The sequence below is a fragment of the Ranitomeya imitator genome, chromosome 1 (assembly GCF_032444005.1).
Source record: "Ranitomeya imitator isolate aRanImi1 chromosome 1, aRanImi1.pri, whole genome shotgun sequence".
NCBI classification, from domain to species: domain Eukaryota; kingdom Metazoa; phylum Chordata; class Amphibia; order Anura; family Dendrobatidae; genus Ranitomeya; species Ranitomeya imitator.
In genome coordinates, this window is record NC_091282.1 from 1,142,177,514 (window position 1) to 1,142,192,682 (window position 15,169).

A 15,169-nucleotide genomic window follows, 5' to 3' on the forward strand; every position below is an offset into this window, starting at 1 on the left:
TTAGTGGTGGGCCCTGGAGTGCGTGTTAGTGGTGGGCCCTGGAGTGCGTGTTAGTGGTGGGCCCTGGAGTGCGTGTTAGTGGTGGGCCCTGGAGTGCGTGTTAGTGGTGGGCCCGGGAGTGCGTGTTAGTGGTGGGCCCGGGAGTGCGTGTTAGTGGTGGGCCCTGGAGTGCGTGTTAGTGGTGGGCCCTGGAGTGTGTGTTAGTGGTGGGCCCTGGAGTGCGTGTTAGTGGTGGGCCCTGGAGTGCGTGTTAGTGGTGGGCCCTGGAGTGCGTGTTAGTGGTGGGCCCTGGAGTGCGTGTTAGTGGTGGGCCCTGGAGTGCATGTTAGTGGTGGGCCCGGGAGTGCGTGTTAGTGGTGGGCCCTGGAGTGCGTGTTAGTGGTGGGCCCTGGGCGCCCCAGTCCGACACTGAATAAGCGGCTTCCGCTCTGGGTTTCCTGACATAAGTGAAATATCCTTGCGTCCCATATGCAGACTATACACTGGAGCTCGTTACCTAAACATCTGTGATTGGCGGCGTATACAGAGCAGCGCTGACGCTTGTCGCTCAGTGTTTGGCCTTGTTCACAGCTGGGAGGAAACCAGATGCCAAGCCAGCATGTCCTCCAGCCTCCATGGTACATGGCCGGCACCACAACACCTCCTCCCCGGGGAGCGCTCCGGCCATTGTCTCACTTCAGTCTACAGGAACTGAAAGGTGGCTCTAAAATTAGATGACCAAAGCGCACTTGTAACTTTCCCAGACGCACCCTGACCATGATGTCATCAAAACAGAATTATTTTCCACCCATTTCATCCTAAAGCCCCCTCCTCACACAGCAGATAACAAGCGTGCTGGGGAACTGTCACAGACGGCTTCTGATCCAAGTTTTCAGAGAATTGGTGATAAGATGCGCCCCTGATACAAAATGGAGTACGAAATGTTGTCTCGCCATACTGTATAGAAAAGGGTGGTTAGAGGAGACCTGATAATAGTGATGGCAACTTACATTGTTCCACAATTATTAGCTGTGATCCCCTGAAATCTCTGATTGTAAAAATATATTTGCAAAAACAAGACATTACATATTCAAGGCTAGTATATCTTCTATTTCCAGGAAGGCTAGTGTCACACAAGCGATTTTCTCTCGAGAAAAATCAGTCTGATTATGCTGATCAGAACGTGATCCAATGAGAGAATAGAAAAAAAAAATCTTCTGTGACAAAAACCTGTGTCTGTGAAAATCAGACCACACTGATGCCATCTGAGTGCAGGCAGTCCGATGTTTTGAACCTACCCATAGACTTTCATTGCAGACCTTGATCCGGTTATCAGAGGCAACTCATGCATGCTGAGATTTTCTCAGTCTCAAGAGAAAAAAAAAAAAAAAAAACTAAAAAAAAGGAGACGTGCACGACCCCATAGAATAACATTGGGGACGAGTGCCATTTGTCAAGATGATAGGTAGAACTCGTCCGATTATGAGGGTTGTGTGCACGAGCCCTAGTAGTGGGGGATTTAAATATACCAATAGGGTGAAGTCAGAGACTGATTGCTAGCCTCCCCTCTATATAAAGCATGTGCTGGACCTCCACGTGCTGTGAAGTCACTTATACATACAAGATCTATCAGTGTAAATGTCTATTAATGAGTCATAACCAACATATAAAGGAAAGGTGATAACTTGAGGATTGATGGTGGCCCGACTACTGGAACCACAATCGATCCTATGAAATGCCCTAATGGAACGGAGCATTTTTCGACCATCGCTCCATTTATTTGCTATAGGACTGCCTGACACGGCCAAGTCATGTGCTCAGCTTTCTCTACAATAAGCAATGTGTGGACACAGCCCCAACACTCTTATTCTCAGGCTTGGTGGGATCACAGTGGTCAAACCCCCACTGCCCCAACAATATAAGTTGCTATTGGTGAATTAGTCAATGACGACCAACTAATGGATCCACTGGTGGGCCAGTCTGACTCTGGCAAAACAGTCCACTAAGCATCAACTTTTACACTAGCCAACTCGCAGCATTGAGCGACCACCGAATGGCTTCAGGTTTATTGATCGGCTGTCATTTAGAGCGACAGCCCTGAACAGAACGATTGGTGACAGATCGCTGCGCTCCACTCCACCGCTATTGTCCTCGGCAGCACATCCTTGTCTAAGCAGTACATGTGCTGCCGAAATCTTTTCGAAAGTTTTGTTTAATTTGTTGGGCAATTGGCATCCTGTTTACAATGGATGATAATCCGCCAGACAAACAAAAAGAAGCAAAGAAGCATGCAAATGCCTGGAGATCACCTTATACAAATATCAAGTTATTGTACACATAAGTGACAAACCAAGACTATACGAAGTATTAATAAAGTCTACAAGCCTTAACAATGTAACATATAGGTGATAGAACATAAGAAAACTAGCACCTAACCCCGTAAGCCGAAATCTGCAACATGCAAGGTGTCCAAGGGTCACGATTTTGCTTTTCAGATATTATTTCTTCTCGGGTACTTTGGCCATTTGGCTACTGATGATGATTATCATGTTATTCCTTAGCGAAACCTTATGTTAAATCTAATTTACAAACCGGTCATCAATAAGTTATTCCAAGACAATCCTCCAGCATTCTGTCCCGTGTAAAGCGAACACATTACAACTACAGGTTGTGTGCCAGCTGGCTAGAAGGAGCGATGAAGAAGCCTGCATGGTTTATCTACTATATAATTGTCTAAGGGTCACTTCCGTCTGTCTGTCTGTCACAGATATTCATTGGTCGCAGCCTCTATCATGGAAATCCAAGTCGCTGATTGGTCGTGGCTGTTTTGCTGCGACCAATCAGCGACGGGCACAGTCCGGCAGAAACATGGCCGCTCCTTCCTCCCCGCAGTCAGTGCCCCCTCCATACTCCCCTCCGGTCAGCGCTCACACCTCCCTATGGGAGGTGGAGCCGCATATTCATTACTGTAAATGAGCGGCCCCACGTGACCGCTCATACAGTAGAAGGTGCGGCCAGGACAGGAAGCAGCGCCAGCCAGCGAGGGAGCCGGGTGAGTATTTTAATAACAGCGGGGGGTGGGCACATGGAGCTTTATTTTAAACACGATTATTCATATCTTCTCTACAGCAAACGCTGCTGCAGGGAAGATATGAATCGCGGCTTCAGCACCAGTGGGGGGGACAGCGCTTACAGTAGCGCTGTCTCCTGCACGGCACACAGACTGCGCACGGACAACGTCCATGTGCGGTACGTGTTTTACACGGACCCATTGACTTTAATGGGTCCGTGTAATCCGTGCACTCCCACGAACACTGACATGTCTCCGTGTTTGGCACACAGAGACACGGTCCGCAAAAAATCAATGACATCTGCACAGATGCATTGATTTAACTGTGACTACGTGTGTCAGTGGCTCCGGTACGTGAGGAAACTGTCACCTCACATACCGGAGCCACTGACGTGTGAAACCGGCCTTATACTACGTGGGCTGTGCAATATACTACATGACTGGGCAACATACTACGTGACTGGGCAACATACTACGTGGTTGGGCAACATACTACGTGGCTGGGCAACATACTACGTGGCTGGGCAATATACTACGTGGCTGGGCAATATACTACGTGGCTGGGCAATATACTATGTGGCTGCGCAATATACTACGTGGCTGCGCAATATACTGCGTGGCTGGGCAATATACTACATGACTGGGCAATATACTACGTTACTGGGCAATATACTACGTGGACATGCATATTCTAGAATACCCGATGCACTAGAATCAGGCCACCATCTAGTAGCGTATAAAAGTAAAGGTCTGTTCAATGGCCGGATAGATGTTATTGCCGATAATGGCGCAGTAAGAAAACGCTCACCTGGCTTCTACATGCTGAGTGCACAGATTTGAGCTGAGACCTGGAGAGGCTTGTGGACGGCTGAGCGTTACACCTGTGAAATTAAATCTTGTCACCTGGTATTACTACCATAGTAATCAGACCACCAATCCTGCAGTCCATCAGCAATATAAAATGCTTTATAATTTATACCTTAGGAATCAAATCTGCTGAACTTAATGAAAACCATAAAAAATAACTCCATCATTCTTATAAAAATTAATCCAGCATCACTCGGTGGATCTAAATTTCTTCCTCTCACCTGCTTTTTGGCACTATGAGAACTTTCTGAACTGATATAATACAGCACTTACTTTATTTTTTGTGTAAAACCACCATAAAACACTGATATAATGCAGAATTCTGACAAATGAACTTGTAGCTAATTTTATAATCGCAAAGCAGCCAGAGCCTTTGTGGGAGGCTGACTAGAAGAAAATTAGACCAGACTACAAAACTTAAAACTGGATCTGTGGAATTCACAATACAATCTGCATATATTAAATAGATCTCTCAGACCCGATAAGGCTGATGTACTAATTTTGAAGTGTATAATCCTGAAATAAAAATGCAAATTTATTTTTTTTATGGACTGCAGCTAAAGTTGGACTAAAATGCTTATCCGTTAGAAAGACTTTCATTAAATGATTATACAACCATTCTAACATGAACTTTCAAAGTAAGTACACCAGCCTCATCAGGTCTAAAATATCTATTAAAAAAAATGTATGCAGTTAATATAGTTAAATTTTGGGACTGAGTCACTTTAAATAACTCATGCCTGTGCTGGGGATTATTTTACACTATCTGCCTCTGTACTGAGATATAGGAAGAATTGCTTTCTACTAGGTTCTGATCCGGCTTTTAACCTGAATTTTGTCTGCTTGTTGCTGATCAGATGACCATTGACCTGATTTTTGCCAGCTGTCCTGGAATCTGTTGTACTACCCATGAATATTGACTTTAGGTTGCTTCTGACGTGCTTCTGGCCTCAGTTGGTGCTTTTACATGCTCCTGCCCAACGTCTGCATATGACCAGGGATTGGTCTTTCTGTTAACAAGTCTTGCTCATCAGCTAAACTGCAGCGATTACCATACTTAGGATTTGTGACATGGGGGCTTCTTGTGCTAAAATCCCAGCAGAAGGAAAAAAAAAACTGAATATCAGGGTTCCCTTTGAATCACTGGCTCACTTTGGTTATCCTTGCGTTCCTGGTAAATACAATGCAATATAAATTATCATACTGTGCAAATATTTTAGGGAAGTGTGGAAAAAAAATGCTTCAAAGTAGGAATCAAACCATTATTTGGTGACCAGCATTTGTATTTAAAACAGCATCAGTTCTTCGAGATACACTTGCACATAGTTTTGAAGGAACTCATCAGGGATGTTGTTCCAAACATCTTGGAGAAATAACCACAGATCTTCTGTGGATGTCGCTAGTGCAAATCCTTCTCTTTCTACATGTAATCTTACCCAGATTCAATGATGTTGAGATTAGGTCTCTGTGGGGCCATATCGTCTTTACACTGAAGATATATATTCCTTACTAACATTTGCTCTATGTTTGAGGTCGATGTCCTGCTGCAGAATAAGTTTGGATCCTTCCTATTGATACTTCCATTTTTTTTTTTTTAAAGCAATACTACTTGGCAGTATTTTTTATGTATACATACAATGTATATTTCTGCCTAAATAAATTTTAATCAGGACCCCCCATATGTTGATCCTAGCTCTCAATAAGGAATACGGACAGGGGTGGTTAGTGAGACAACCTTTTAAATCTTAGTTGATTGACAGCCTCAGTTTCACAATATGGTGGAAGTCATTGTTCGTCTTAGTAAGGAGTCTATAAGCTCCACGAGGGAAAGGAAAAAAAAAAAAAAAAAGTATACAAAATAACTCTAGTACAACAAAAGAAACACTTGCACAAGTTCCACCTAGGAGAAGGAGCTATCCTACAAGACAATGTGTCACTATAGGAAGCCTTACAAGATGACCAGGAATAGCCAAGTCATACACATCTACAGATAACCTATTTTGGCATGTTTGGGGTGTTTGCCGCTCATCAGTGTGGAGCAGGATCTGGCCATCTGTGCCTCACTCAGCCAGCAAGACGCTACTCCACACTGATGAGGGGCAAACACTCCAAAACATGTCTTCCCCCACCTATAGAGGTTGGCTGACAAAAGGTGAGGATTTAATACTAAAGGTTAGGACTGTCTCGATTTTTGTATACCTTGTCTTGGTGGGATCATTTACACTTTTTTTTTTTTTTTAATCAAAACAGTGTCTACTAAGTTTCTCATAAGATGTCTGTAGAGGAGATTATGGCTTGCCATCTCCTCCTGGCCCTGTGTAAGGCTTAATAAATGGTTGAACACTGACTAATGAGGCAACGCTCTCCTAGGTGGTACTTTGCGAGATCATCTTTTTCGCTCTACAAGAGACCTCATTTGCATGCAGATACACAATGAACACCCGCGTGTGAATAGGAATCCAGTCCTATTTTGTGCCTTATAGTGCGCTCGAAACGCCGATCTAGTACAAATGAAAAGCAAACCGGTCTGGTGTAAGAAGAGCCGCCATGTTAATAATGCAGCACTTGACAACAGAGAAAAGCCTCAATACGTTACAGAATAGCTCTGACCGGTCTGCACATCACGATCACATTGCTGAACTTGTCAACATAAGAGGATCCCTTGGTAAATCCTAGATTCCTGGGTTATGCAGTTTAGCCGAGGTTTAATACGAGCAGTAACACTTGTGAATGGAGAACAATGAGTCCATTCTATGGACAAAAAAAATGAGATATGATACTTGTGAATTCCACCCTCATGAAACCTCGGGGGAACGAGCCTTCGCCTTGTTTATAATCTGCACTATATGAGCACTATACAAAGCAGATCACACGCTCCCGCTCTGTCATTTCCTGCTAATTTTCCTCACTGCAAACAAAACAGTGGAAAAAAAAAGAGAAAAAACATCAATCATATAATATCACTTCTTACTGCAAAGCAGATTTCATTAACTAACAAAACACAAAAGCCCCGATTCATTAGAGAGTTTTTTTCCAGAATTCTGCCATAAAACTCCTTGAAATGTCGAAACATATTGTGACAGTCCCAGCCAGCTATGTTAAAGTGGTAGGAGATGGTTTGGGTTGGGGGTTGTGGAGAATTTTGGATGACAAATTCATCAAAATGCATGCCACAAAAGAGGTGCAAACAGTGCCAAAAGTAGGCATGTCGGAATAACAGCTCTGGTGTGGCCAGGGCCGGCTCCAGGTTTTCGTGGGCCCAGGCGAAAGAGTCTCAGCGGTCCCCTTTAACATATACCACAATTCATGATGCAGAGGTAAGAAATATAGGCATAGTTCAAATGCCAAAGATTTCACTTACTTCTTACATTACATGAGTGATATCTATTGTAACTTCTACAATAGTTCAGAAACCGTTGAATCCCTCCAGAGTTCAGATCGGACAGAACAGTCCTCCATACAGCATTATGGGCACTACATAGTCTGCCATACAGTATTATAGGCACCACATAGTCTTCCATACAATATTATGGGCACCATGTAGTCCTCCATACAGTATTATAGGCACCACGTAGTCCTCCATACAATATTATGGGCACCATGTAGTCCTCCATACAGTATTATAAGCACCACGTAGTCCTCCATACAATATTATGGGCACCACGTAGTCCTCCATACAGTATTATAGGCACCACATAGTCCTCCATACAATATTATGGGCACCATGTAGTCTTCCATACAGTATTATAGGCACCACATAGTCCTCCATACAATATTATGGGCACCACGTAGTCCTCCATACAGTATTATAGGCACCACATAGTCTTCCATACAATATTATGGGCACCATGTAGTCCTCCATACAGTATTATAGGCACCACATAGTCTTCCATACAATATTATGGGCACCATGTAGTCCTCCATACAGTATTATAGGCACCACGTAGTCCTCCATACAATATTATGGGCACCATGTAGTCCTCCATACAGTACTATAGGCACCACGTAGTCCTCCATTCAATATCATGGGCACCACGTAGTCCTCCATACAATATTATAGGCACCACATAGTCTTCCATACAATATTATGGGCACCATGTAGTCCTCCATACAGTATTATAGGCACCACGTAGTCCTCCATACAATATTATGGGCACCATGTAGTCCTCCATACAGTATTATAAGCACCACGTAGTCCTCCATTCAATATCATGGGCACCACATAGTCTGCCATACAGTATTATAGGCACCACATAGTCTTCCATACAATATTATGGGCACCATGTAGTCCTCCATACAGTATTATAGGCACCACGTAGTCCTCCATACAATATTATGGGCACCATGTAGTCCTCCATACAGTATTATAGGCACCACGTAGTCCTCCATTCAATATCATGGGCACCACGTAGTCCTCCATACAATATTATAGGCACCACATAGTCTTCCATACAATATTATGGGCACCATGTAGTCCTCCATACAGTATTATAGGCACCACATAGTCCTCCATACAATATTATGGGCACTTGGATGCCATCCAAATGTGGTCCAATTTGCACGGACTGAGAAATGAGAAAGTAAATAATGTTTGTTTTTCATCATGTATGAGAAAAACTGATGAAACTAGGACATCGCTGATGTCAGTTTTTTCTCTTAGGCCATGTTCACACATTCAGTATTTGGTCAGTATTTTACATCAGTATTTGTAAGCTAAAACCAGGAGTGGGTGATAACTACAGAAGTGGTGACATGTTTCTATTAGCGTACGTTTCCACGGTCTGGATTGGCAGTGCTTTGGACGCAGCTCCGCCCAAAGCGCTTTTGTACGCGCGGTGATTCCGCATGTGTTCATTGATCAGGTCTCCGCAAGATAAATAGACATGCTGCGATCTAGAAAGACGCCCCACGTGTCTGGTTACGCGGGTCTGCCGCCTGCATCTTTGTACACACAGTGGCGATGGGATTTCATAAAATCCCCTCCACTATGCTGTAACATCTGGACGCTGCAGGTGTACGCAGCGTCCAATCCGCAGGGAATACTGACCGTGGAAACATAGCCTTATACTTTTCCTCTGATTCTTCCATTCCTGGTTTTGGCTTAAAAGTACTGAACGTGTGAAAAAGCTGATGTCTGAATGAGGTCCAAGAGGCGCACGAACCTTACTCCAGCGCTGCCTTCACTAGGATGGGTATATAGTGGGATGCTGAGCATACAGAAGTTTCATACTAGAACCGTATATTTTTCTGTTTCAGATGAACAGTTGAACTACGATATGCATCTTTCTCACTTACTAGTAGTTATATGCGCTATTTGCCAAACCGTTTTCACCAGAATTCTGGCATAAAATTGCTTAAAACGTCACAAACTTTTGTTCAACTTGAAATTGAAACTTTTGGCTTTTTTAAATTATTCCTGGCCAATTACTGCAAGTGTTAGACCGGTGAGCGGAGCTCGGATGTACTGGACATAGCTAGGCACGCTTATCAAAGTCATCATAGCTTCACGACTGACATAAGTTACGACAAACCCTGCCTGGCATACAAATCTGGCAGTGGAGCACGGCAGTTGAAAAAATTTGTCAAATTAATTAAAGAGGCACATGCCTCTTATAGATTTCGGCACATCTTACTCCAGTGCTCTCTCTAATACTGCTGGAGTACAAAACACCATAATGAATCACAGCCATTGTCTTCCTCAGGGGTTCTGCTCTGATGGGAAGAGTAGCTGTCAAAACTGCCAAACTCCCAGCGGAAACCTGACAAATCCCTATTTAAAACGGTGTCCGTCCGCACAAAATAACTGTTCTAACCAAGCACATGGCTGAGCAGCTCTGCGCACCTTCCCACCTACTTATTTTCCTTCTCCCGCTGTCCCCCTCTTCATTGATTGACAGCTCCAGCTTTAGAAGAGCCAGAGGAGGGCAGATATAAAATTAGAAAAAAGTAGGTGAGAAAGTGCACTGAAGTGCCCGGTCACACCCAGGGTGCACCAAGTGTTTGCGATTGGTTTAAACAGTCATTTTCCGCTGACAACACACCATTTAGTAGCTACTGGGATATGTTGGGAATCAGATCTGCCATTATCAGGTATGGCCATTATTACTGCTTCCAAGTTAGTGGTTATCCAGCCTTAGGGTATGGGCACGCGGTAATGACTTACTGGAGACTTTCATTGTGGAAACGCTGTGAACTTGCACCAGATTTCACCCTTTGCGTTGCGAAGAATGAAATCAATGGTGACAATTTGTAGCATAAAGTGACAGGCTGCACAGGATTCCACACTGCAGATCAATTTCACCCATGGATCGACTTTGCAGCAAATGGATAAGATTTGTAACATGCATGGATTTTCTGCACCCAAATCTGCTGTGGAAAATGCACTACCTCAGTCCGGTGTGGACAATGCCCAGTGGCAATCCTGCGGAAGGTCACACTGGAAACAGAAAAACCCTGATCCGAGCATTCGACAAGCTGATGGACGAGAACAGCTCCCATAACACGAAACCTTCCAGGAATCCAAGAACTGCAGTTTTATACTAAAATTATAAAAAAAAGGTCAAGAGAGTGACTCCTGTTTCTCTCACCACATTCCTCTACTGTGGTTAGAAAGGAACCCAAAAATAATACAGGAACATTCTGTCTGACACCACACTGCCCGAGTGATGTCTTACAGCGAGAACGGACACTATTTCCAGCCCTGGACACCAGCGGCCGATCATAAATATAGCAAAGTGAAACTCTGCGGCGTCACCTGTGACTCCTCATACAGCTAACCAGGGTCATCCACTTTTGGCTGCTTTTGCCTCGTAGCAAGGGTTGTCAGGGACAGACATATACAAGGGTTGTCAGGGACAGACATATATACATGGTAGGGGCAAACTAAAAGGCCAATGCTTCATTTATTTCATTCTGAAATTCAAAAGGCAATTCCAACATTTTCAGTTTTTGCCGAGATTAGGATTAAAAGGGAATCTGTCAGTAGGACCGTCCCTCCTAAGCCGTCTACATGGGCATGCAGGTCATAGGAAGCTGAATACAACGATACCTTGATATCTGTGATCCGATGTCTTATTCCAGAGAAATAAACTGTTTTCTTATATGTAAATGAGCTGTTTAGATCTATGGGCCGGACATAGATCTACTGAGAATCTAACTCCAGAGATAATTGTAAATGAAAGGAGATGTTACCAGTGTGAGACATGTAGATCAGGAGAGCGGACTGTCAGTCATTACATGTCTCACCCTGGTAATGCCTCCTAACAGTCTGCTCTCCTGATCTACATGTCTCACACTGGTAACATCCCCTTTCATTTACAATAATCTCTGGAGGCAGATTTTCATGTGAACAGTGTCCGGCCCATAGATATTTACAGCTCATTTACATATTAAGAAAAACATTGATTTCTCCTGAATAGCCAGAGCTGAGGAGGGACTGGGGCACGATGCCACAGACATCTAATTCATGCTGTGCTGTGAACCTGACTGGAGTGAGATTTCCAGCATGGTGCACCCCACTCGTCAGCTACTCCAGAGTCATGAAGAGGTCTGCACTAATATATGAATCAGTGGTGTCTGACTCCAGCGCATGCCTTCATCAAGACTGACTGGAGTGAACAACACCAGTCTTGATGAAGTGGACCCCAAATGTCTACATATTGAAAAGGGGGGGGAATTGTATCCCATATGGATCATCCATATCACATCCTTTTTTTATGGATACATTGTCATATTAACCAGAGAGAATACAGATGTCAGAAACAAAACAAAAAGGAAACAAAATAAACCATTTCTATCTCTGCACATCATTAACACCTAAAAATCTGAAATTTCTATTCCGGTATATGTCACACACGGATGGTACACATGAACAGCCATCAGAAAAATCACACAAATAGTAAAAACAGACGGTCTCACATTTACTTTTTTTTGTTTTAAAGCAGATGTGTGAAGGAAGCCCAACACAACAACTTAAATTACGCAGGTCAATTTCCATTTGAATTAGTGATGGGTATTTTTAACAGCATGTTGATGAAATTTGGAAAAATCTCTCACACTTTCCTGGTACTGTAGATTTTCTGCTTACAGAATCCTGGCAACAAAAATCTGCAGCGTATTTGCCCCATTGTGAACATAGCCTCAATGTGGAGCTCTGGATACATGTATACCGCTTGTGGTTAGATTAGGCTTCTTCCTCAGGATCCTCATAAACTAGCAGTCTGCATGGACCAAACACTTGATCTGCTTAGTGTTGTGTGCAGCCAGATTATGGCAGCAATCTCTATCGTGATTTGGCAAAAGAAGGTCAAGCGAGTCCGATCTGTCAAGTGGATCACATGTAAAAACAATGTGATCCCAGCGTAGCTTAGTAATCTTAGGATTCATGAACAGGACACTTTCTTACACTAATGTACAATATGTACAATACCATGTCTCAGTTTCCATTTCTACAGGGGAACTTTAGAAGATTCCTTCCTAAAAAGTGACACTTCATAGAGACGAGAGTAAACTAAAGATTTTTGCAGTGAGTAACTCATGCACGCCTCACATGACCTGTCCAAGGTCTAACATTAAATAACATAGTCTTTAGGGTATTTTAGCAAGCAAATACACACTTTACACTACAGCTACCGGGATCTATCTTATCCGCCTCTGCTCTCTACCAAGGTACCAGAAAAAACTATAACAAAAGGACAAACCTACATGAAGGATTGCACTACTGTTACACAAGTCTTCATCAAGGCATATTTCCCCTTACATTGAAGCACAATGTCTATTACTAAAGATACTAATAAGCGGATTAAAACAAACCATCCTCAGTCTTCACAGGCATGGAGGCCCGTTTCCTTGCCGTAAACATCACTAATATATAAGTAGACAACTATTAATTGGACCCAGTTTTCAATCTTGGCGTTTACACCACAATGTGAACTAGACTGGTACCACAGTCAGGTGTATATACCACTTCCAAAAATGTCACCACTAGCGTGTGCTCTTGGCACCCTGTTGATGGTAAGCACCTTAGTCCCAGCAACAAATCTGATAGAAGCATCATTTATGGTCTCTGTTCAGTGGACCGCCATTAGCATTTTTCTTTTATCTCGTGACAATACAATGTATAACTAAGCTTGTTCTATACATTTATATTTTAAACCTTTACATAACAGTAAGGAATAAAAAAAGGCGAGAAACTACAGTCCACTGTGGGATCACATATGCACGTCTGAATCCAAGCACTACACCAAATCCACAGTGAGGTAGAAAAACAAAATCTGCATTCCGCCTGCGTCCTCACAAAAGAAACAATTCAGATCCACGAAGGGCCTGAAGCTTGAGCTGCCTCACAGGAGCAATGCAATGGAAAGTTCTGCAGCCTTCCAGAGTCCCAGTGAACAATCAATCACACAATAATGCTTATGTTGCTTGGGCCCCCAAAAACAGATTTTTCCCCCCATAGCTATACCTTCCTATTTTGCTTAGCCCTGTGCTGCTGTATAAAAGTCACTTGCTGGCATGAATGCCTGACAAGTGGAGGAAGCATCGGGCAAACTGCAGAGAAAGAAAAACTGAGAGGGCCAACAGGGTCTTTCCATCCAGGAAGCGTCTGTGCCCCCTCTTTTTCCCTGGTCTCCCATTCTAAACACAGATGAATAGGGCTCTGTGTGCAAGAGCTGACAGCTAGAAGGCTACAGCCACAGCAGGTATGCGCTCCGCACAGCACAGCCACTTATCTGCAAGGGAAATAAGACACTTGAATATCATCAATAACTGTTTATGTGACTAGCAGCAGATTGTAGGCTGTGCCAGGTCCCTACGCCATGCAGGGTCCCTACGCCATGCAGGGTCCCTATGCCATGCAGGGTGCCTACGCCATGCAGGGTCCATACGCCATGCAGGGTCCCTACGCCATGCAGGGTCCCTACGCCATGCAGGGTCCCTATGCCATGCAGGGTCCCTACGTCATGCAGGGTCCCTACGCCATGCAGGGTCCCTACGCCATGCAGGGTCTCCACGCCATGCAGGGTGCCTACGCCATGCAGGGTCCCTACGCCATACAGGGTCCCTACGCCATGCAGGGTCCCTACGCCATGCAGGGTGCCTACGCCATGCAGGGTCCCTACGCCATGCAGGGTGCCTACGCCACGCAAGGTCCCTACGCCACGCAGGGTCCCTACGCCACGCAGGGTCCCTACGCCACGCAGGGTCCCTATGCACAGGCGTATCGCTGCACAATAGGAACCTGAGCATTTGATAGAATAAACAGGACACAGGATAAGGATATGAGACTTGGAAATGTCATGTGCAAAATGTAGCAGTTTACCTGCAACAATAACAGTAGCTGGGAAAATAATAATGCAGGCTCCTCTGCCTGTCTCAGCTACTGGATACACAATAGCTCCTCCAGCCTTTACCAATGGACTGCTGCAAATAGCTGGAGGGCTGTCAGCACACCTCCATAGCCAAATACTGCACAGGTACAGGGAGCTGCAGCCAGGAGCATCTCTGGGGACAATGGGCACACTGCCTTCATCCAGCTAGAAGGATGTTTACAGAAAGAAGTAACAATGTACAGAAAACAATACACAATGGAACTGTCTCCTACATGGCAGGATCATCTAGGAATAATAAATGTCATGCTTTACCTCAATCCACTTCTGGGCTTCTCTACAGGCAGCATCAGGAGGGGATTCCTGTGGCTGGGAGATGTCCTCTAGGTCTAGTGCAGGGCTGGCCATGTCCAGGCAGCTGGGTGCCTTCCTCTGTAGGTAGATGATCTATCACAGCAGGGGAGAGGGATCCACAGTGTCCTCCAGCTCCCAGTGCAAGACACAAGCAATTCCCTGCTCTAGGCAACGTGATCTGTGCCACACACCAGCTAAAAATAATCAGACTGTTGCAGCTTTTGCCTTCAGCCCATGCAAATCCTGAAGCCACCTCCTCCTGGAGCAGAGGCAGCAATCACATGCCTCATTACATGCTCCCATAGAGCCAGGCACTCAGTGCTGCAGCCCACAAGAGGGTGGAACAGGCACTGCACAGGCTGGAGAACAGCACCCACCGAGCAGTGCCCTGTGTGCAGGCTGGCATTGTCACAGGGGATGATGGGAGAACCATTAGGCAGGCAGTGCACCTGAATGGCCAGCAACAAGTGTCTGGCATGGCCTTGTCAGCTCATAAACCTAAGCAGACCTGGGCTTTTATGGTCTCTACATACATAAATCCCACAGCAGCTTAGTCCTGCCATCAATCATC

General features: G+C 44.6%; 1 protein-coding gene across 1 annotated transcript in view; it reads right to left on the reverse strand.

The window, feature by feature from the left end:
- LIMCH1 (LIM and calponin homology domains 1) overlaps window positions 1–14,855 on the reverse strand; it is a 366,814-nt gene extending 351,959 nt beyond the window's left edge. Inside the window, exon 1 of the mRNA XM_069744541.1 lies at window positions 14,560–14,855. Within this exon, the coding sequence (XP_069600642.1) occupies window positions 14,560–14,652 (93 nt within the window). The 5' untranslated portion in view covers window positions 14,653–14,855. The remainder of the gene's footprint in view (window positions 1–14,559) is intronic.
- Between the last annotated feature and the right edge of the window lie 314 nt (window positions 14,856–15,169).